This window comes from Pipistrellus kuhlii, unplaced genomic scaffold, assembly GCF_014108245.1.
Source record: "Pipistrellus kuhlii isolate mPipKuh1 unplaced genomic scaffold, mPipKuh1.p scaffold_m20_p_126, whole genome shotgun sequence".
NCBI lineage: Eukaryota > Metazoa > Chordata > Mammalia > Chiroptera > Vespertilionidae > Pipistrellus > Pipistrellus kuhlii.
The window spans coordinates 254,820-280,219 of NW_023425434.1; the positions used below are offsets into that span (position 1 = coordinate 254,820).

Here is a 25,400-nt window from a genome sequence, read left to right on the forward strand (position 1 = left end):
TATCATGTAAAATTTTTTTTTTCTTTTTCCAAATGTATTTGTGGACTCATTGGGAATATAGATAACAGAAATAAAAATCTGTGAACAAGTTGGGAATAGGATGCTTTTTTTTTCATGTTGTACATGACCGCCTTGTTGAGAACACAGAGTACTGTGGTTGCAGGGAGGCTCTCATTAGCAACTCATCCACATAGAGCCATAGCCTCCCTCTCCATCAGCTGCAGCTCCCAGGACAGATGCATGCACCCCTCAGCAGAGGTGGGACACTTGGTCACCCCCCCAACCCTATGTGCACTTGAGAAGAATGGATATTTCATAGGTTTAGGATAGAATATTCTAGAGATGTAAATCAGTTCCTTCTGTTCTAGAGTGTAATTTAGAATTGCTGTTTCCTTGTTGATTTTTTTTTTCTAGAAGATTTATCCAGTGATGTTAGTGGAGTATTAAAGTCCCCTACTATGATTACATTGCTGTCACTCTCTCACATGATAGCCTCCAGAATTTAATATATTTAGATATTCCTATATTAGGTGCATATATGTTTACCACACTTATATCCTGATATTTTATTGATCCCTTTAGTATTATAAAGTGGCCTTCCTTATCTCTTTTGTTGTTGTTTTTTGTTTTGTTTTGTTTTATTTATTTATTTGTTTTTTTGAGGTCTGCAATGGTATCTTTTTAATTTAAATTATTTATTGTTGGAAGTATTACATATGTTTCCTTTTCCCCCATTGACTTATTTCCAGCCACCCCCCATTGCACAAATCCCCTACTGTCAGTGTCTTTTGGTTATGATTATATGTATACATACAAGTCCTTTGGTTGATGTCTTGTGCCCCGCCCATACCCTATCCTACCCTGCCTTCTCTCTGAGGCTTGAAGTGCTGACCTTCACTTTGAGGTCTATTATTTCAGATATAAGTATTGCTACCCCAGCTTTTTTTTTTTTTTTCCATTTGCTTTGAAAATTTTGTCATTCCTTCACTTTGAGTCTGTGTGAGTCATTTGTTCTGAGGTGGGTTTCTTGTAGACAGTATATATATATGGATATATAAAACATGATAAGAAAACATGGATATATAAATGGATAAGAAAACATGACACACACACACACACACACACACACACACACACACACACACACATATATATATATATATATATATATATATATATATATATATATGAGTCATGTTTTCTTATCCATTCATCTCCCCTATGATTTTTGATTGGAGCATTTACATTTAAAGTTTTATTATATGTACTTGTTTGTTGCCATTTTTATTTTTTATGCCTGTGTTCTTTCTTCTATTTTTATTTCGTTTTTATAACAGTCCCTTTACCATTTCTTACATTATTGGCTTAGTGGTAATAAACTCCCTTAGCCTTTTTTTTTTGTCTGTGAATCTCCTGTTTTCACCTTCAATTTTGAATGATAGCCCTGCTTGATAGTATATTCTTAGATTTAATCCCTTGTTTTGTATCACTTTGTATACTTCATTCCATTCCCTTCTGGCCTGATGTGTTTCTATTGAGAAATCAGTTAATAGTCTAATGGGAGATCCCTTGTAGGTAACTTTTTGTCTCTTGCAGTCTTTAAGATTCTCTGTCTTTTATGTTTGTCAGTCAATTTAATGATGATGTGTCTTGATGTTGGTCTTTTCGGGATTATCTTGATTGAGAGTCTCTATGCTTCATGGACTTGTATGACTTTTCTCAAAGTCAGGGAAGTTTTCTGTCATTATTTCTTCAAACAAGTTTTCTATCCCTTGCTCAGCCTCTTCTCCTTCTTGCACCCCTATTATGCAGATGATGTTTCGTTTCATGTTGTCCCATAGCTCCCTTAGATGTTCTTGCTTTTTAAATTGTTTTCCAGTTGCTACTGACCAATGGGGTCATCTGGGACCCTAGAGTTTTTATTATCCTGGTTCCTAGAATAGTGGGGCAATTGACCCCTTTCCACTCCACTGATGGCTCCTTGAATGTGTTCAGACCCATAAGCTTGGTCTCTGCCTTTGTTTCCTCAGTAAAGTTCAAAGTTAAAGGTGTGGCAGGCTGTATTACCTAAGGCAGGGTTTTTTGTCCTTCACCTACACTCTGGGTGTTGGGAGAAGGTAGCTCTTCCCAGGGAAAATGGCCATTTCAGTTTGGAAGCCTAAGAACATTCCAATGCAGGACTTCTGGTTACTACTTTTCCAAGTCTCCCTGTCCTGCTTCCCTTCCCCACCTCTCCTCAGGCAACTCAAGTCCATGCCTCCTTCCCTGCCTTTGGTGTGTAGATGCAAATGAAAGCTCCTATGCTCTGTGTTTAGGGATAAAAAAGAAAAAATAAAGGGAATAAAATATGCAGCTTTATCCCCAGTGGCTCTGTTCTGCCATGTCTAGACTCTACTGCCACCATCAGTCTTGCTAGTTTTCTTAGCATCTTGGGTGATATGGTCACTGCAGGTCATGCCACTGTGGGTCCAGATGTGCTGCTCCTCAAGTTACCACTGCTGCCACAGGCTGCTGTGTATGCTCTGGGCACCCCACCCCCTCTTAATCTCACTTTTCCTACAGGTTTCTAGGTGCCTTCTGTTTTTCTTTGTTATAAGTCACCTCCTCAGCTGGAAATTCCAGGTGAATGTTTTCCTTTTTAGTTGTATTTCCAGCCTGGCCCTGAGACAAAGTGCCTGACACGTCTTCCTATTCAGCCTCCATTTTCTACTCTCCATTGATTTTCTTAATCTCATCAATATCAGCCTTTTAGTTTCCTTCATACCACTTACCACAATTTTAAAGATTTCTTCTAATGATGTTTTATCACTCTGATTCACTTTATAGATGGTTAACCTTCTGAGGTACATAAAGAAGGAAACTCTTATGGAAGTCCACCATAGTTTTCAATCTAATATAGGTTCATCTAGCTGGTATCAATTTGGATAATTTAAAGAATCACCAGTAATAAATCCATATCTCATATAAAGTGAAACACATCTCTATAATGAAGTAAACCTTAAATTCATTGATATTGTCATTTTTAAAAGAACATTCACTGTTTTTTATTTACTTCAATATATTCTTTACAACATATAGACATTTTTAAACATCTTGAAGGATCTGTAATGTGCTTTTCCCCATGTTTGAAGTATACCAGATTAGGGAATTTTCTAATTTGTTTTTGCAGTAGCGGAGATTGATTTCTAGTATCTCTGCAAACAAACATGACACTTTTAGGATAATGTAATTGAAATATTTTAAAATGAGCCCAGCCAGCATGGATCAGTGTTTGAATGTCAACCTATGAACCAGGAGGTAACAGTTTGATTTCTGGTCAGGGCACATGCCCAGGCTGGGGGCTCATTCCATAGTGTGAGGAGTGCAGGAGGCAGCCTATCGATGAATCTCTCTCATCATTGATGTTTCTATTTTTCCTTTTCCCTCTCCCTCTCCCTTCCTCTCTGAAATCAATAAAAATATTTAAAAAACAAGCAAACAAAAAAAAAAAGTTAACTTGTAAAAATAAATAAATAAATGAATCAGTATGTAAAAATAAAATGAATTTTCTGTAACTGTGTAACTCCTGCCTTTATTTTATTGGATATCATAAGTGTGCATTTTGAATGTTTATGTAAAATACCTCTAGATCATTCAGAATTTTCTTTTTCTGAAGGACAGTAAAATGGGGTTGAATATATTTAAATGTCTCAATATGTTTAACTTAAGTGAATTTAGAAAGAAATTATTATTAGCATTCCTTGGAATGAATTATGGCTAAATTTACCTTAATTTTTTATATTGTTTTGTCACGTCTTTGTTTTTCATACAAGTAAAGCTCCTTTTGGTTCATATCATTAGGTCATTTTGAGTTTTATGTTTTTTAGTTAAGGGACAAAGACTGATAGTCTAGTAGGGGTGTCAAACTCAATCAGAGAAGGGGCCAAAATCTAAAATCCAGCCTAAATCGCGGGCCGAATGGTTTACTGAACAGTCATAAACTGTCATTGTGATGGAAACGCAGCGGAGTGCAGTGATGACAGCGCAGTGCGGGCCACATTGCAAGGCCTGGCGGGACGGATTTGGCCCGCGGGCCTTGTGTTTGACACATGTGGTAGAGACTGGATATTAATTTGCTTAATGCTGTCCAACAGCAGAGTTAACTCAGGGTGCCAACTTAAAATAATAAGTATAAATGGTGGTATCAGCCCTAACCGGTTTGGCTCAGTGGAGAGAGCAGCGGCCTGCAGACTGAAGGATCCCTGGTTTGATTCCGGTCAAGGGCATGTACCTTACTTGTGGGCATATCCCCAGTGGGGGGCATGCAGGAGGAAGCTAACCAATGTTTATCTCTCATCGATGTTTCTAACTCTATCCTTCTCCCTTCCTCTCTGTAAAAAAAAATCAATAAAATTTATTAAAAAATAAATAGTGGTATCATTATTACTATATTTAAACACCCATGGTTGGCAAGAATGTGCTAAAGTCTGAATATAACATAGTAAACTATATCACTATCCCTTCCCAGAACACCTGCTATTGAAAAGACATACTAATTTGATGAAGAATATGGCAGATGTGATGGTTTGGAGCTAAATGCTACTTCATTGCTGATTCACACAGAAAGAGGTTTAGGATGTTGACTCTGTATTCTAAAGACTATCTAGCAGTTTTCATCTTGTATATTAACTTTACACATTTTTTTATTACAAGTTAATGCTTATTATTGTATCTCTTTTTAGTTTTCCTCACAGGAGGAAAAGCAAATTCGGTTCTAAAACGCTACCCAAGAGCTAATGGACTTTTTGAAGAAATAAGACAGGGAAATATTGAGCGTGAATGCAAAGAAGAATTCTGCACATTTGAAGAAGCAAGAGAAGCGTTTGAAAATAATGAAAAAACTGTAAGTATGTTGGTACTTTTAAATTTTTTTGACAGATTTGCCTACCTTTTGATACATGTTTGAAATCCGTATCCCCTTATGGTGTGCATTGCTAGCAATTAAAAGTTACCCTTGTGAAGAACTCTGAAAGTTGCATCTAACTTAAACTATTGTGTGGATAGAGGGCTAGATTCACATCCCTGTATGTTGGCCTGACTGTGCAGGTCCTGTTTCAATAGGACTCTGCTGAACTGAGATTTGTCATCTTAGCAAGGGGAAGCAAGTGTTTGTTTCATAAGAAGTTTCATTCAGGGAAAGTTATAGTTGACATCATCCCTTTACTCTGCCTAATCAGAGAGAAATTGTGGAGGAAGCTAATATATATTGACACTAATTTAAAATGCTTTACTTCTCCTACCAAAGAAAATACTTTGGTAAAAGCACAACACAGTGGTATAAATTCTATAGAACTGCTTTGAACTTCTAAATTGCATTGCCAGAGGTAGTCTTTATTACAAACATGCATTCCTTTGTACCATGAAAATAACACTTGATACTAAACAAGGGATGTCAGATGTGTTAGAGGGACATCAAATTTTATTACAGAAGTAAAATTTTATTGAAGTTTTAAGGATAGAGGATTTTATCTTGATAGATAGAGAGGAAATCAGGAGTAAAATCTCAAGGTCTAATAGCTCAAGGTTGTTCCTAAGCATTGTTCTATTACTGAGTCTTTAAACGTTATCTATTTATCATCTATCTATCATCTATTTATCTATCATCTATCTATCTATCTATCTATCTATCTATCTATCTATCTATCTATCATCTATCTATCTATATAAAAGACTAAGCAACCAAACAACCAAATGACCTGACCAACTAGAATGAGCAGTTGCTATGATGCACAGTGACCACCAGAGGGAAGACGTTCAGTACAGGAGCTGCCCCCTGGTGGTCAGTGCACTCCCTCAGTGGGAGCACCACTTAGCTTACCCACACGCCCTGGTGGCACATCAGTCAGGTGGCAGCCACTCCCTCCCTCAGTAGTCCTGCAGGTCCAATCTTTAGAGAATGGGCCAGGCACTGATGGACCTGCACCACCAGCATGATTCTGACACTACTGCTGGCCTCCTGAAGTTGGCCTCAGGCACTGTGGCCTCTTCACCTCCCTAGATGCTCCACAAGGAAGAAACAATATAAAAGCAGCTGCCAGGTGTCTCCTGAAAACCAGCATGAGTGTCATAATCCAAGGCCGTATTTTTGTTGTTGTTTTTGTTTAAATTATTACACATAGTAGTACATATATCCCCCCATTTTCCCTCAGCCTCCCCTACCCACTGTCATATGCCCTCATCCTCCAACCCCCGCAGTATCTTGTGTCCATTGGTTGTGCATACATGCATATACATGCACATAAGTCCTTCGGTTAATCTCTTCCCCCCACCCTTCCCCAACACTCTCCAGCCTTCCTGCTGTAATTTGACAGTATGTTCAATGCTTTGCTGCCTCTGTATCTATATTTTGTTGTTGTTGTTCATCAGGTTATAATGTTGTTTATTTTCCATAAATGAGTAATATCATGTGGTATTTTTCTTTAATTGCCTGGTTATTTTCACTTAGCATAATGCTCTCCAGTTCCATCCATGCTGCTGCAAATGGTAAGGATTCCTTCATTTTTATAGCAGTGTAGTATTGCATGGTGTAGATGTACCACAGTTTTCTAATCCACTCATTGGCTGATGGGCATTTGGGCTGTTTCCAAATCTTAGCTATGATGAATTGTGCTGTTATAAAATAGGGGTGGATATATCCTTTCTAATTGGTGTTTCTAGTTTCTTTGGATATATTCCTAGAAGTGGGATCACTGGATCAAATGGGAATTCCATTTTTAGTTTTTTGAGAAAACTCAAAACTGTTCTCCACAGTGGCTGCACCAATCTGCATTCCAACCAGCAGTACACAAGGGTTCCTTTGTCTCCGCATCCTTGCCAGCATTTGCCATTTGCTGATTTGTTGATGATTGCCATTCTGACAGGTGTGAGATGATACCAAATTGTCATTTTGATTGGTATTGCTCAGATAATTAGTGACTTTGAGCATGTTTGCATGTCTCTTGGCCTTCCTTCTGTCTTCTTTCGAAAAGTATCTATTTGGGTCCATTGCCCATTTGTTTTATTGGATCATTTATCTTTTATTAGGTTATATGAGTCTTGTGTAAATGTTGGAGAAGAAAATATGTTCTCCCATACAATGGTCTTTCTTGTTGTTTTGTTGATGGTTTCTTTTGCTGTGCAAAAACTTTTTATTTTGATGTAGTCCCATTTGTTTATTTTCTCTTTAGCTTCCATTGCCCTAGGAGCGGTATTGGTGAAGACATTTATTTGGCATATGTCTGAGATTTCTTGGCCTGTGGGTGCCTCTAGTATTTTTATGGTTTCCCATCTTATGTTTAAGTCCGTTATCCATTTTGAGTTTATTTTTGTGTATGGTGTACGTTGCTGGTCTAGTTTCATTTTTTTTTTGCATGTATCTGTCCAATTTTCCCAACATATATTAAAGAAATTGTCTTGACTCCATTGTATATTCATGCCTCCTTTGTCAAATATTAATTTAGCATAGTAGTTTGGCTTGATTTCTGGGTTTTCTATTCTATGCCATTGGTTTATATGTCTGTTCTTGTGCCAGTACCAGGCTGTTTTAAGAACAGTGGCTTTGAAATACAGCTTGATATCTGGTATTGAGATCTCTCTTAATTTCATCTTCTTTGTCAGGATTGTTGTGGCTATTTGGGGACTTTTTATTCCAGGTGAATTTTTGGAGAGTTCTTCCTAGGTCTGTGAATTATACCATTGGTATTTTAATGGGGAATGCATTGAATATATAGATTGCTTTGGGCAATATGGCATTTTAATGATGTTTATTCTACCAATCCATGAACATGGTATGTTCTTCCATCTGTTTACATCTTCCTCTATTTCTTTTTTCAGTGTCCTGTAGTTTTCCACATATAGGTCTTTTACCTCCTTAGTTAAGTTTATTCCTAGATATCTTAATTTTTTTTGGTGTGATGGTAAATGGGATTGCTTTTTTAGTCTCTGTAAATTCACTATTTGTGTACAGAAATGCTGTAGATTTATTGATGTTAATTTTGTATCCTGCTACATTGTCAAATTGATTTATTAAGTCTAATAGTTTTTGGTAGAATCTTTAAGGTATTCCAGAATTTGTCACTATTCAGTGGGTGCTAGTGTTGTAGATTCTCAGTGTTTTCAGGCTTCTAATAACATCCACTTTCCCCTTCAAGATGTAACTGTCTCCACATCAGAGCTAGTTGCTCCGGGAGGGATCCCAGCAGCAGTGGAGGCTGCCTCATCTGGCTATCCCTCACAGTCCCCTGGAGTTATAGCTCTCACTTAACTCAGAAACAAACATTCCCCTGCAACTACACACTTTTTTCCTTCTCTCATTCACACACTATTTTGTAGTCTGCCTTTGCATTGGCAGTCATCTTTCTCTAATTGAATTATAATTGACACTAGGGACCCAATGCACAAAATTCCCTCAGCCTGGCCTGTGCCCTCTCCCAATCTGGGACTCTGAGGGGGCCTAAAACAGCAGTCAGACATCCCTTTCACAGTCTGGGACCCCTTGCTCCTAACCACCTGCCTGCTTGCTCCTAACCACCTGCCTGTTCACTCCTTACTGCCTGCCTGCTCTCTCTTAACCACCTGCCTGCCTGCTCCTTACTGCTTGGCTTGCCATTCCTAACCACCCACTTGTTCACTCCTTACTGCCCTCCTGCTTGCTCCTTACCACTCACCTGCTTGCTCCTTACTGCTTGGCTCACAGCTCCTTAGCACTGCCATGAGAGCAGGAAAGGCTTTCAGCACTGCTGCTGTGCTCGCCAGCCATGAGCCCAGCTTAAATGAGTGGCACTTCCACTGTGGGATCTTACTGACCACCAGGGGACAGCTTGTGCGTTGAGCTTCTGCCTCCTGGTGGTCAATGAAAGTCATAACAACCAGTCATTCTGGTTGTCCAGTTGTTCCGCTGTAAGGTTGCTGGGCTTTTATATTTATAGATACCATTAACCATACATATTTTATCAATTTGATAAATATACACATATATATACTAGAGGCCCAATGCACGGAATCTGTGCAAGGGCCTCAGCCTTCACTTCTGTGGTGGCCTTGGTTTCATCTGGATGGTTGTCCAGACGGTTGTTCTGCTGTTCAGTCTAATTAGCATATTAGCTCTTTATTATATTGGATATATATAAAACCATCACCACAATCAAGATAGTAAACAAATTTATCATCCCCAAAAGTACCTTCTTGCTCCATATAATTCCTTTTTTCATTTATATTTTCTAGAATTTTCTATAAATGAAGTCATACATTATGTACTCTTTTTTGTATGACTCCTTTCACTCAGCATAGCTATGCTCAGATGCATACATACTACATGTACCAATAGTTCATTTGTTTTTTAGACATTGGGATTGTTTCCAGTTTATAGTTATTACAAATAAAGCTACTATGAATACTTATATACAAAACCATTGATTTTTAATTAAATAAAGATGTATTTATTTTTACTTGAGTTTTAAGAAATCTAAAGGTCTAAGTTATACTTTCAAGGATGCATTATGTGTTGTTAAACCTTTTATTTAGAGATTATTATAGATCCATAGAAAATCAGAGAGTCTCCTTGTAACCTTTACCCAGTTCTCCCCAATAGCTTCCATCTTACATAATTATAGTACAACTAGAGGCCCAGCACACGACAGTTGTGCATTGGGGTGGAGGGTTCCTAAACCCAGCCTGTGCCCTCTTACAGTCCGGGACTCCTCAGAGGATGTCCTACTGCCACGGGAGCAGGAGAGGCTCCCACCACAGCTGCTGCATTTGCCAGCTGTAAGCCTGGATTCTGGTTGAGGGGTGCTTCCCCTGTGGGAGCACACTGACCACCAAGGGACAGCTCCTGCTTTGAGTGTCTGACTCCCGATGGTCAGTGCACATCATAGCGACCAGTTGTTCTGTTGTGTAGTTGATTTGCATATTAGCCTTTTATTATATAGGATATCAAAAACAGGAAACTGACATTGGTACACATTCTGTGTATAGTTTTATGCCATTTTATCACATGTGTAGATCCTATAATCACAACTAGTAATACAGATACAGAATTTTTTCACTACCACAAAATTCTTTTTTTTTAAAGTTCTTTATTGTTTAAATTAATGCATAAGTCTCCTTTTCCCCCATTGACCTCTCCCCAGCCACCCCCACCCCCAGCATCTTCCCTCATCCCCCTACTGTCTGTGTTCATTGGTTATGCTCATATGCATGCATACAAATTCTTTGGTTGACCTCTTACTCCCTCAAACCTTACCCTCCCTCATATGTTGGACAGTCTATTCAATGCTTCTATGACTCTGGTTCTATTTTTGTTCATCAGTTTTATAACATTCTTCCTTAATTGTCATACCTCCCCCTTCCCCAACCCACCATCTCTAACTTTTTGTAATCACTAATCTTTTCCCTCACCTCTGTAATTCTGTCATTGCAAGAATGTTTTATAAATGGAATCATATAATATGAAACCTTTTGATATTGGTTTTTTACATCCATGCTGAGTAGTAATCTATGGTATGGATGTATCATATTTTTTAAAACTATCACTCCTTCAGGGACATATGGGTTGTTTCCAGTTTGGGGTTATTACAAATAAAGCTGCTATAAATATTTATATACAAGCTTCCATGTGAACATAACTTTTTATTTCTCTAGGAGTGTAAAGTTGTTGGATTGTATAATAAGTATATATGTACTTCTTTAGAACACTGACAAACCATTTTACATTTCCTCCAGTGTGGTTGAGAGATCCAGCTTCTCTGATTACTCGCCAGCACTTGGTGGTGTTACTGTTTTCTTTGAGTCATTCTGATAGGTGTGTAGGGACATCACATTTTAATTTCTATTTCCTTAATGGCTAATTATGTCAAACAACTTTTTATGTGCTTATTTGGTATTTGTATATTCTCTTTTGTGAAATCTCCTGTTATGTCTTTCACCTATTTTCTTTTTTTAACAATAATTTTAAAATTGAGATATAATTAGCATACACTATTATATTAGCTTTAGGTGCACAATGTAATGATTTGACATATAAATATGTTCTAAAATTATTGCCTCAATAAGTTTAGTTAACATCCATCATCACACAATTTTTATTCGTGATGAGAAATTATAAGATATACTCTCTTAGTAATTTTCAAATATACAATACAGTATTATTAACTATAGTTACTGTCACCATGCTGTATATTATATCTCCATGATTTTTTTAATTCTATAATTAAACTAGAGGCTCAGTGCATGAAATTTGTGCACTGGAGGGGGTGTGTTCCTCAGCCCAGCCTGCTCCCTCTCACTGTCCGGGAGCCCTCAAGGGATGTCCTACTGCCAAGAGAAGGCCTAAACTGCAGTATGGCCTTCCTCTACAGGCTGTTTCAGGGGAAGGTGCTACCCCATCACCCCACTGCTGTTGCCATTGCCGGCCACCAAGGTGTTTTCATCAACATAGACTCCAAACCCTTCACCACTAAAAATGACAATTTTCTTTAGGCATTCTCAAGATGTCTCTTTTGTAGGATATGATATTTCTTTCTGTCTTTTTTTATTCTCACATGAGGATATTTTTCCATTGATTTTTAGAGAGCATGGAAGAGAGAGTGAAAGACAGAGATAAATATCAATGTGAGAGGGACACTTCAATTGGTTGCCTCCTGCATGAGCCCTGACCTGGGCCCTGGCCAGGGAGGAGCCTGCCACCTAGGTATATGCCCTTGACCAGAATTGAACCTGGACCCTGCATTCTGCAGGCCAAGGCTCTATCCACTAAGCCAACCTGGCTAAGGCACAATATGACATTTCTTAACCCCTCCAGCAGCAAAACGTTGTTTTTTCCTCCATGAGTGAGGTGGAAAAACCCTAGATCACCTTCTTTGATTCTTTTTTTTTTCCTTCTTTGATTCTTATTACCCAAGTTATTAAGAACGCTATGGAGGTAAGAAAAGTAGTGGAGAAATAGATGGACATGTCCAGAGCCTTGTCCTGAAGCAAATAGGGTGAGCAGCTGAAGTAAAGAACATGCAACCAGAATTGGCAAAGGATACTCAGTTGGTGTGACAGTTTGCAGCCAGGAAGAGCAGAGGATCCCTGGAAAAAGCCACCCCTGCCAGGGATCTGCTACCTTGGCTGTAGTCCCATGGTCAATGAATCCCCAGCTACCCTGGGTGCAGGCTCCTGTGAGTTCTGAAGAGCATTCCCCTCTGACTGGCCCAACGATTTAGCCCAGGACATTGCAACCATGTGAGTAGCAGACACTTGAGTAGCCCACTCCTCTCCAAGGAGCAATAGCCAATGATCATCCCACCCCTGGCCTAAGAGCAGCTTCATGTGGCCTGCCCTGTCCAAGGAGCATCAGCTGTGTGAACAGCCTGCTCCCCTATCCAAGCAGCAGCAACCACACAAGTGGTCTGCCACATTCAAGGAGCAGCAGCCACACAAGCAGGCCACCCATGATTGAGGAGAGGCAGCCCTGCACAATCTGCCCCCATCTGAAAAGCAGCAGCTGTACACGGCCCACACCCTGTGCCTGTCTGAGGAGCAGCAGGCGCATAAACAGCCTACCATCCAAGAAGCAGCAGCTATGTGAGCATCCCACCCCCATATGAAGAAAAGCAGTGCCATGAACAACCTGTCCCCATTCAAGGAGCAGAAGCCTCCATCCACCCCAGACCAAAGAACAACAGCCATACAAGTAGAAGGAGATTCAGGAGCACATCTAAGGAGTAGCAGCCCTGCACAGCTCGCACTGGTCCAAGGAGCAGCAGCCAAATGTGCAACTCATTCCACCTGAGCAGCAACAGCTGCACAAGCAAGGAGCCAACCCCATCCAAGGAGCAGTAACCATTCACAGTATGCCCCCATCTGAGAAGCGGCAGCCTTGTGATCAACACACCCCAGTCCAAGGAACAGCAGCTGTGTGAGCAACCTCCCCTACCAGGCATAGGAGACACTACTGCTGCAAAAGCACCCACCAGAGAAGCCACTGCCAAATGAGGAGCATCTGCTCCTGCAACCACACAAGGAACAACTGCAGCCCAAGGAGCAGACCCTCTATGACTCAACATCTAGATCAGTCGGTGAGACAAAAAATGGGTAGACAAAGAAACCTCCAAGGGAAAGGAAGGAGGAAGCACCAGAAAAGCAGCTAAGTGAAACAGAGGCATACAATATGTCAAAAAAAGAATTGAGAATAAGTGTAAAACAGTTCATAAACCAGATGAAGGAAAAAAATCAACAACTTATATAAGAATCAAGAAGAAATGGACTAAAAAATCAATAACTTATGTAAGAATTAAAATGAAATGAAGAGTGATATAGCTGCAATAAAAAATACCATGGAAAGTTTCAACTGTAGACTAGGAGAAGTAGAAGACTGAATTAGTGAATTAGAAAATAGGAAAGCAAAATACACCCAAACTGAACTGCAATTGGAGAAAAAAATTAAAATATAGGAGGAGAACCTAAGGGAGCTATGGGACAACATGAAATGAAACACCGTACTAATAATAGGGATGCCAGAACAACAGAAAGAAGAACAAGGATTAGAAAACCTATTTGAAGAAATAATGTTAGAAAACTTCCCACTAGTGGGAAAGAAATAAGTCACACAAGCACAGAGAGTCACAAACAAGATGAACCTGAAAAAAACCACTCCAAGACACGTTATAATTACTATGGCAAATGTTCAGAACAAAGAGAGAATTAAAAAAAAAAAAAATATGTATATATATATATATATATATATATATATATATATATACTTATTGATTGATTTTTTACAGAGAGGAAGAGAGAAGTATAGAGAATTAGAAACATCAATGAAAGAGAATCATCGATCGGCTGCCTCTTGCACACTCCCTACTGGGGATGTGCCCGCAACCAAGGTACATGCCCTTGACCACAATCGAACCTGGCACCTTTCAGTCTGCAGGCTGACTCTCTATTCACTGAGGCAAACCGGTTTCAGCTAAAGAGAGAATTTTAAAGGCTGCAAGAGAGCAATAGAATGTTATATACAAGGGATCTCTCATTAGGTTATCAGATGATTTTTCAACAGAAACACATCAGACCAGAAAAGAATGGAAGGAAATTTAAAAAGTGATGAAAAGCAAGGGACTGAATCCAAGAATATTCTATCCAGCAAGACTGTTATTAAAAATTGAAGATGAGATGAGGAGCTTTACATACACAAAAAGGATAAGGGTGTTTATTGCCACCAAGCCAGCAATGCAAGAAATGCTAAAGTGACTGCTGTAAAAAGAAGGAATAGGAAAAAGAACATAGGCATAAAGAAGAAAAATGGCTACATACAAGTACCTATTAATAATAACCTTAAATGTCAATGAGCTAAATGCTCTAATCAAAAGACATAGAGTGACTCAATGGGTAAGAAAACATGGGCCATATATTTGCTGTCTACAAGAGACCCACCTCAAAATAAAGGAATCACAGAGACTGATAGAGAAGGGATGGGAAATAAATTTTCAGACAAATGGAAATTTTAAAAAGCTGGGGTAGCAATAATTATATATGACAAAATACACCATAAAGTGAAGGGCGAAACAAGAGATAAGGTAAGTGGGCCACCTCACAGTACTAAAGGGAGCAATTCAACAAGAGGATATAACTCTGGTAAACATATATGCATCCAATTCAAGAGCTCACAAATACATTAAAAAACAAACAAACAAACAAAAAAACACCTCCGGGAAAATATCATGGGAGAGGTCAACAATAATATAATCATAGTATGGAACTTTAATACACCACTGACATCACTGGATAAATCCTGTAGACAAAAAAATCAGCAAATAAACAGCAATCCTAAATGACGCACTAGATCAGACAGACTTAATTGATATCGTCAGAACATTTCACCCCAAAGCTACGGAATATATGTTCTTTTCAAATGCAAATGTGGCATTTTAAAAAATAGACCACAAGAAAATTCTCTCTAAACTCAAGAAGATTGAAATCATATCAAGCATTTTCTCAGACCACAATGGCATAATATTAGAAATAAACTACAATATAAAAACAATCTGAAAAATTAAAACACATGGAAGCTGAATAGCATTCTATTAAACAATGATTAGGTTACCAAAGAAATCAAATAATAAATTTAAAATATCCTGGAAAATAATAACAATAAAAACACAATCCAAATTCTGTTGGACACAATGAAAGAAGTCTTGAGGGAGAAGTTTACAGCTCTACAGGCCTACCTCAAAAAGAAAAGAAAAGGAAAAAGAAAAAAAAGAAAAAAAAAAGGAGAGAAACTGATAATAAATCATCTAACTCTACAACTCAAAGAATTTGAAAGTGAGCAACAAGAAAAGCCCAGACTGAGCAGAAGGAAAGAGATAATATAGATAAGAGCAGAAATAAATGACATAAAGACATAAAAACACACACACAAAAAAACAATGAAACCAAGAGTTTGTTCTTTAAAATGATAAGCAAAATTGATGAACCTCCAGAGAGGCACACCAAGAAGCAAAGAGAGAGGACCCAAATAAACAAAATCAGAAATGAAAGAGGTAAAATAACAACAAACCACCCAGAAATACAGAGCATTGTTAAAAAATACTATGTACAACTCTAACAAACTAGACAACGTGGATTAAATGGACACATTCCTGGAAAAATACAACCTTACAAAATTCAATTAGGAAGATTCTAAAAATCTCAATAGGCTGATAACTATGGAAGAAAAAAAGCTTGCAGAAAAGAAAAAAGAAAAAAAAAAGCCATGGGTCAGACGGCTTCACAGGGGAGTTTTACCAAAATTTCAAGAAAGAACTAAAACCTATCATCCTCAGACTATTCCTAAAATTTCAAGAGGAAGGAACTCTTCCAAGCTCATTCTATGAAGCCAACATCACCCTAATACCAAAACCAGATAAAGACAACACAATGAAAGAGAATTACAGGCCAATATCCCTCATGAATATACATCCCAAAATCCTCAACCAAATTCTAGCAAATTGGCTCCAGCAGTACATCAGAAAGATCATACACCATGACCAAGTAGGAATTATCCTGGGGATGCAAGGATGTTGTAATATCTGCAAATTAATAAACATGATACATCATATAAACAAATTGAGAGATAAAAAACACATAGTAATATAAATGACTCAAAAAAGCATTTGACTTAATCGAACACCTTTTCTTGATAAAAACTCTCAACAAGGTAGAACTAGAAGGATCAGACCTCAACATAATAAAAAGCTATATATGGCAAATCTGCAGCCAACATCATACTCAATAGGCAAAACTAAAACCATTTCTCCTAAGGACAGGAACAAGACAGTGATGCCCACTCTCACCCTCCTGTTTGACATAGTACTGGAAGTATTAGCCATTGCGATCAGATAAGATGAAGAAATAAAAGACATCTGAATTAGAAAAGATGTAAAACTTTCCTTATTTACTGATAATATGATACTATACATAGAAATAAATATTCCATCAAAAAGTTATTAGACATAATAAATGAATTCAGCAATGTAGCAGGATACAGAATTAATGCCAGTAAACCTATGGCATTTCTATATACTAATAATGAACATACAGAAAGAGAGACTAAAAAAGCAATCCCATTTACCATTGCACCAAAAAAAAAAAAAAATTAAGATACCTAGGGAGAAACTTAACTAAGGAGGTAAAAGACCTATATGTGGAAAACTACAGGACACTGAAAAAAGAGATAGAGGAAGACATGAACAGATGGAAGAACATACCCTGATCATAGACTGGTAAAATCAACATCATTAAAATGTCCATACTACCTAAAGCAATCTACAGAATCAATGCACTCCCCATTAGTGTTGTGTAGTTTTCCGCAAATAGGTCCTTTACTTCCTTAGTTAAGTTTATTCCTAGGTATCTTAATTTTTTTTTTTTTTTTTTTTTTTTGGTGCAATGGTAAATAGGATTGCTTTTTTAGTCTCTGTTTCTATAAGTTCACTGTTGGTGTATAGAAATGCCATAGATTTCTTGGCATTAATTTTGTATCCTGCTACATTGCCGAATTCATTTATTGAGTCAATTAGTTTTTTAATGGAATCTTTGGGTTTTTATATACAATATCATGTCATCTGCAAATAAGGATAACTTTACTTTTTCTTTTCCAATTTGGATGCCTTTTATTTCCTCTTCTTGTCTAATTGCAATGGCTAGTACTTCCATTACTATGTCAAAGAGGAGTGGCGAGAGTGGGCATCCCTGTCTTGTTCCTGTTCTTAGAGGGAATGGTTTTAGTTTTTGCCCATTGAGTATGATGTTGGCTGTGAGTATATCCTATATAGCTTTTATTATGTTGAGGTATGATCCTTGTACTCCCACCTTGTTCAGAGTTTTTATCAGGAAAGGGTGTTGGATTTTATCAAATGCCTTTTCTGCATCAATCGATATGACTATATGATTTTTATTTTTTTAATTCCAAAGTCACTACTCTATTGAGATTTTTACATTCTTCCTGATTGAGTTTTGGAAGGTTGTATTTTTCTAGGAATATGTCTATTTCCTCCAGGTTGTTCAATTTGTGGGAATAGAGTTGTTCGTAGTATTTTGTAACAATCTTTTTGTATTTCGTCAGGGTCTGTTGTTATTTCACCTCTTTTGTTTCTGATTTTGTTTATTTGGGTCCTCTCTCTTTGTTTCTTGGTTAGCCTGTCTATCTATCTAGGTTCATCTATCTTGTTTATTCTTTCAAAGAACCAGCTCTTGATTTTGTTGATCTTATGTATTGTTTCTTTGGTCTCTATGTCATTTATCTCCGCTCTGATTTTTATTTCCTTCCTTCTGCTTACACTGGGCTTTTCTTGTTGCTCTTTTTCTAACTCTGAGTTGTAGAGTTAGATCATTTGTTACCATTTTTTCTAGTTTTTTGCAATAGGCTTGTAGTGATATGAACTTCCCTCTCAAAACTGCTTTTGCTGTGTCCCATAGATTTTGGATAGTTGTGTTTTCATTGTCATTTGTTTCCAGGATGTTTTTAATTTCTTCCTTGATTTCTGTGGTAACCCAGTCCTTGTTTAATAGCATGCTGTTTAGTCTCCATGTGTTTGATTTCTTTGGATTTTTTTCATTGTAGTTAATTTCCAGTTTTATGCCACTATGATCTGAGAAGATGCTTGATATGATTTCTATCTTCTTGAATTTGAAGAGACTTTGCCTATGTCCCAAAATGTGGTCTATCTTTGAAAATGTCCCATGTGCGCTTGAGAAGAATGTATATTCTGTGGCTTTGGAGTGGAATGTTCTGAAGATGTCGATTAATTCTATCTGGTCTAGCGAGTCATTTAGGATTGATATTTCTTTGCTGATTTTTTGTTTAGATGATTTGTCAAAGGGTGACAGTGGAGTATTAAAATCTCCTACTATGATTGTATTGCTAGTAATCTCTCTCTTAATGTCCTTCAGCAGTTTTTTTTTTTTTTTTTTTTTAATATATTGGGGTGCTACCATATTGGGTGCATATATATTTACCAGGGTTATTTCTTCTTATTGGATTGCTCCCTTTAGTATTATGAAGTGGCCTTCATCATCTCTTGTTATGTCCTTCACCCCAGCTTTTTTTTCATTTCCATTCGCCTGGAAAACCTTTTTCCATCCCTTCATCCTCAGTCTGTGTGCATCTTTTTTTCTGAAGTGGGTTTCTTGTAGACAACAGATATATGGGTCTTGTTTTTTATCCAATCCATTACCCTATGTCTTTTGATTGGAGCATTTATTCCATTTACATTTAAAGTTATTATTGATAGGTACTTATTTGACGCCATTTTTATTCTATACCCCTGTGTTCCTTCTTTGCTTTCTATTTCTTTAATTTTACAGTAGACCCTTTAGCATTTCTTGGATTGCTGGTTTGGTGGAGATAAATTCCCTTAGTCTGTTTTTGTCTGTGTAGCTCCTGATTTCACCTTCACTTTTGATTGATAGCCTTGCTGGGTACAGTATTCTTGGATTAAGACCCTTCCTTTGCATGACTTTGTATATTTCATCCCATTCCCTTCTGGCCTGATATGTTTCTGTGGAGAAATCAGTTGCTAGTCTAATGGGGGTTCCTTTATATGTAACTTTCTGTCTCTCTGGCTGTTTTTAAAATTCTTTTTTTGTCGTTGGTGTTTGCCAGCTTAATTATAATGTGCCTAGGGGTCGGTTTTCTGGGTTTCATATTGCTTGGGACTCTGCAAGCATCTTGGATTTGTTTGGTTTTTTTCTTCTCTATCTCAGGAAAGTTTTCTGTCATTTCTTGAAATACGTTTTCCATGTCTTCCTCAGTTCCCTTTCCTTCTGGAACCCCTAGTATTATAATATTGTTTTGTTTTGTATTGTCCCAAAGTTCCCTTAGACTTTCCTCCTGCTTTTTAATTTTTTTTTCCAGAAGCTGTTCTAATTGGGTATTTTTTTTCCATCTTGTCTTCTAGCTTGCTGATGCGGTCCTCTGCTTCTTTTAGTCTACTCTTGGTGCTTTCTATTGAGTTCTTTACAGTAGCAATGTCATTTTTCATTTCTTCTTGGTTCTTCTTCATTTCTTCTTGGTTCTTACCCATATTGTCAAACTTGTCTTCCATTCGTTTTAGCCATCTTATGATCATTACTCTGAATTCTTGCTCTGGTAGGTTGCTTGCCTCTAACTCATTTACTTCCTTTTCTGGTGATGCCTGCTTTTCTTTCATATGCGAGCTGTTTTTTTTTATCCCCCCATGATCTCTCTTTTCAGGATGTCTGGTTGTGTAGTTCTCTCTCTCCTGCTTTAATTTAAAGGCACAAAATACAACACAAACAGGTACAACACACAAGGCACTGAATAGAAATGTGTTTGCAATATTAATAACCACCAATAAAGGTGACTAGAACCCAGCTAACAAAAACATACAATCAAACAAAATGAATAGGCAAATCAATCTTATAAAAAAAAGCATATAACTTCAGTATAGTTAACATTCAACATACAACTTCAAAGAGTTAGAGAGAAAGACTGTGTTTTTTTTTGTTGTTGTTTTGTTTTGTTTTTAGGACAACTGTGAGGGAGGTGTGAATGGGCTTGGAGAAGGGAGTTGGAAATTAGATATATACAAGTAGGGTGAAATTTTAGGAGGGGGTAGACAGAAGGAATGGGGATAATCTAGAACAGGAAAGGGTTAAGATAAACAGGGTACCAAAGGAAAAGGTCAGAAAGAGAGTGAAGCCATTAAGGTAGGATTGAGATAGAATAAAGCGTTGGAGAAGGAAAGATAAAGACTGTAGAACAGTAATCCTGAAGAAAAAAAAAAAAAATATATATATATATATATATATATATATATATATATATATATATATATATATATTATAGAATAAAATAAAATAAAATAATAAAAATAAAAGAAAAGATGAAAAAGGTAAATTAGTAGTAGTAATAATGTTGATTACGTATACAATGTAATAATTATAAAGATAAAATCAAGTGAGGAAAAAGGAAAAAAAATAGTTTCTTGAGTAAACGTCGCAAATAATGAAAACAAAAATAAAAAACAAAAATTTAAAAAATTTTTTAAAAATAATAAAATTTAAAAAATTTAAATAAAATTTGCAGTAATAAAGGTCATTTGCTTCCTCTATTGTTATGATCCAGTCCTGATTTTTAGGCAGCTTTTGCTTTGTTTTTATTACACTAGAGTCAATTTGTGAATTAGCCTCTGGATGGCAGTGTTTCTAGGTTGACTTCCCAGACTCTAGTCTAGAGCCTCTCCAGCTTTTTTCCCCCCCACCCTCTCTGCAGCAGGAACTATGGAGGGGGGAGGGGGCAAGTCTGAGCAACTACAATCTCCCGCAACTCTCCGATATCCCTCCGAGCCAGATCCAAATGTGTTGCTCTTTAGATATCTCCCCTGTTAGGAGCCCTGTCCACTTTCACGGGTGACACCCACCCAACAGCTGGGGCTTCTACTTTTAATCACTGCCCTTGTCCTCCAGCTTCTTCACACTCTGTGCGCGCAGGCTTTGTCTTCGCTGCAAGCACTCTCCACCCTCTCCCCACAAAATCTTATCTTTTTGCAGTGCAGTGGGGCACTCCTGTGAGGCCAAGTGTTCACGCCACCTGGGATCCTTGTTATGGGGGTCACAGCTGCTTGGTGGTCGCTGCGGCTGTGGATATTTAGGCCTCTGACACGATCCAATCTTCCTCTCAAGATGACGAGATTTCCCCGTCCAAGCCAGTAGGTAGCTCCGGGAAGGGACATAGCCCGCGTGGGTGCTTCCCTGTGAGGGTTACCTCTGTCAGCGGCCCCCCAGCAGTTTCTTCTGGTGTTCGCTGTCTCCCAGCTTGCTAATAAACACTCACAGCTCAGGACCATCAGCTGCTCTCTCTTTCTGCTTCGGGACAGGGCTCAGAATCCACCCTTCTATTCTTCCGACATTTTGTCCTCCCATTAACTCCATTTATTTAAATAGATATTTTTCAAAAGAAGACAGAATGAAGGCCAAGAGACATAGGAAAACATGCTCAAAGTCACTAATCATCTGAAAGATGCAAATTAAAATGATAATGCGGTACCATCTCACACCTGTCAGATTAGCTATCATCAACAAATCAACAAAAGTGCTGGTGAGGATGCAGAGAAAAAGGAACCCTTGTGCACTGCTGGTGGGAATGCGGACTGGTGCAGCCACTGTGGAGTTTCCTCAAAAAACTAAAAATGGAACTCCCATTTGACCCAGTGATCCCACTTGTAAGAATATATCCCAAGAAATGAGAAACACCAATCAGAAAGGATATATGCACCCCTATGTTCATAGCAACATAATTCACCATAGCTAAGACTTGTAAATAGCCTAAGTGCCCATCAGCAGATGAGTAGATTAAAAAACCGTGGTACAGCCGAAACTGGTTTGGCTCAGTGGATAGAGCATCGGCCTGCGGACTGAAGGGTCCCAGGTTTGATTCTGGTCAAGGGCATGTACTTTGGTTGCGGGCACATCCCCAGTAGGGGGTGTGCAAGAGGCAGCTGATCAATGATTCTCTCTCATGGATGTTTCTAGCTTTCTCTCTCTCTCTCTCTCTCTCTCTCCCTTCCTCTCTGTAAAAAAAACAAACACAAAAAACAAAACAGAAAAAATGACATATTTCACTGACCTAGAAAGAACTCTCCAAAAGTTCATTTGGAACAATAAAAAATCCCGAATAGCCACAGCAATTCTGAGAAAGAAGAGTAAAGTAGGAGGGATCTCAATACCAGACTTCAAACTGTATTACAAAGTCACTGTTCTCAAAACAGCCTGGTACTGGCACAAGAACAGACATATAGATCAATGGAATAGAATTGAGAACCCAGATATCAACCCAAATCACTATGCTCAATTAATATTTGACAAAGGAGGCACGAATATACAATGGAGTCAAGACAGTTTCTTCAATAAATGGTGTTGGGAAAATTGGACAGACACATCCAAAAGCTATCTAATTGGGGAAAAGTTGGAACATTCCAGCAAGAAGATGACCACAAAATTTAAGAATATTTATCAAGATGGATTTTCTGGGGGAAAATGGCTGGTGAGACACAAGGCACTTAACATCTTTGTGTTAATGTATTTTTGTCTACAGGGTAGAAATATGTAGATATAATTTGAGAGAAAATAGAAAAATAAAACATTTGTAAGTTACTATGTAAAAAGTAAGGCAGCCCTAACCAGTTTAGCTCAGTGGATAGTGTTGGCCTGCAGACTAAAGAGTCCCAGGTTTGATTCTGGTCAATGGTACATGCCCGGGTTGCGGGTTTGATCCCAAGTAGGGGACATGCAGGAGGCAGCCAATCAATTATTCTACTCATTGGTGTTTCTATTCCTCCTTCTCCTTTCCTCTCTGAAATCAATAAAATGTTAGAAAAAAAATTTAAAAGGTATTACTTGAAAACTGCCACTAGGGTATAGACAAATTGCTATAAGAAGTAATGTTTATGTTGAGTATAGTGCCAATTAGGTTTATTTTATAATTCAGTTTAAAACAATAGAGCTGAGGGATAAAGAAGGAATAGTTTTGTGTGTTTTAAAAAATAATTATGAGAACTATTGTTTTTGCCAGGTGGCACATAGCTTACATAAAGCAAAACATCTGTAATTTAGATATAATTACTTGGAAAATGTTAAGATTTGGATTCAGCCTACTTGAGGCGGAATTGATATCTATACTGGTTTAAGAGGCAGCAGGAGGAAACTCAAGTCCCAAAATTTACCCCATGACTAGTATTCAAAATTGACTGCTAAAAATCCATTCTTTCAGGGTTCTAGTATAAGACAGCAATATACAGTGATCCAGAACTTAACTACTCCCATGGACATACCAAATCTATAGCTACATATGGAACAAATTTCTGTGAAAAACAAAAAACAAAAAACAAAAATCCCCGCACACACATAAGAATTACCTGAGTTACTCCTACACATTGGGTGAAGGGGGGGAAAAACCATATCTAAGCAGGTAGAAGAGGCTGAGACAAGTTCTCACCATAAAGCCAAACTCTGCTTCAGTGACTCATAATCAGAAAGGAACTAAAAACCATGAGCTTCTCCCTGCAGAGCAAACTATTTGAACCCCACTTCAGGCACCCCAACTTTTAAGACCTGTACTGGAGAGACGAAGCCCTAAAACAACTAGCTTTGAAATCCAATGGGGCTTACTTCCAGAAGGCCCACAAGGCTACAGCAAACTGAGAAATGCTTCTTTCTTTTTAAAAAAAAAAAATATATTTTATTGATTTTTTTACAGAGAGGAAGGGAGAGGGATAGAGAGCTAGAAACAGCAATGAGAGAGAAACATCGACCAGCCACCTCTTACACCCTCCCTCCACCACCACAGGAGATGTGCCTGCAACCAAGGTAAGTGCCCTTGACTGCAATCGAACCTAGGACCCTTTAGTCTGCAGGCCAATGCTCTATCCATTGAGCCAAACCGGTTTCGGCAAGAAATGCTTCTTAAATGGTTCATGTGAGCAGACTCGCTTAGCTCTAGAAGCTGACTGAAAGGCAACCAGACTTTCTGTGAAAGATGTGGATGAAAAGGGCCATACATTAACCTGACTAACTCAAAGAAGGCCTGTGTGATGGCCTTGCAAACTCAGAGTCTAAAGTAACCACAAAGGATGATCTGAAATTAAACTTTTTGTTTGTTTAAAGTATTGCAAATAGTACGTCTCCTTTTTCACCCCCATTGACCTTCCCCCCGGCCTCCCCTACCTCCCAGCACATGCTCTCACTCCCTCCGCACCCCCACAATGTTTTGAGTCCATTGGTTATGCTTATATGAATGCATACAAGTCCTTCGGTTGATCTCTTACCTCTCCTCCCTCCGCAGCCTTCCCACTGTAATTTGACAGTCTGTTCTATGCTTCTCTGCCTCTCTATTGTTTTGTTCATTATAAATGAGCATGTTTTATATGCCTCTTGGCCTTCCTTCTGTCTTCTTTAGAAAAGTATCTATTTAGGTCCATTGCCCATTTTTTGATTGGGTTGTTTATCTTCCTTTTGTTAAGTTGTATGAGTTCCAAATGAATGAGATCATGTGGTATTTTTCTTTCACTATTTGGCTTATTTCACTTATTAAAAAGCAGTCACTGGTGGGTAGTCGTGTCCTAGGCTGGTATATTCCCTGACAAAGATCAGCTTTCATCTTAACTGAGACTATTGTCTTTTTGCATCTAGATAACATACCTTGGGAATGCCCGGTAACTTGTAACTTCCCTTTATTCACACCCATCAAGGCACAATGTACCAGGAAGGAGATAACAAATTCCCTCATAGTTATTGTTATCTTATTAATTATTGAATGTTAACTATCCTGTACCCACCTAAGTTAAAAAAGCATGTGTCTATCACTTATACTTTTTATCCAATCTCAGAGATTTCCTGCTTTGCTTTCTCCCACCTCCATAAAATATCACACAACCCGGGGATTTCATGTAACCCACTTAAGTCTCCTCCTTTGATTGTAATGTATAAAACAAAAGTGAAAAACTGCCATTCTCCAGAGCATTGTCTCAATATGTTGAGATTCTGCTTTTCGGCAATTGTCAACAGTTTGGCTCAAATAAACTTACAAAAATTCTTTATAGGTTTAAATGTTTCTTACCTTAAAGAGGTTTACTTGCTTACCTTAAAGATTTTGCCTGAGCCATATGCCATGTTGCTCAGTGAATAGAATGTCAGGCATGTACTGGGTTGCAGACTATGCTGGTGGGGGCAAGTGCAGGAAACAACCAATCAATATATCTCTTTCACATTGATGTTTCTCTCTGTGTGTGTCTTCCCCTCCCTTTCACTCTTTCTAAAAATCAATGAAAAAATATCCTCCAGTGAGGATTAATAAAACAAATAAACAAAAAAGATTTAGCCTGAGGGGCAGGCATTTAATT

General features: G+C 38.0%; 1 protein-coding gene across 1 annotated transcript in view; it reads left to right on the forward strand.

Moving 5' to 3' along the window:
- The window catches only part of PRRG1 (proline rich and Gla domain 1), a 219,099-nt gene that overhangs the window by 130,332 nt on the left and 63,367 nt on the right, over positions 1-25,400 (forward strand). The window contains exon 3 of the mRNA XM_045580428.1: positions 4,722-4,882. Coding sequence (XP_045436384.1) covers positions 4,722-4,882 — 161 coding nt within the window. The remainder of the gene's footprint in view (positions 1-4,721; positions 4,883-25,400) is intronic.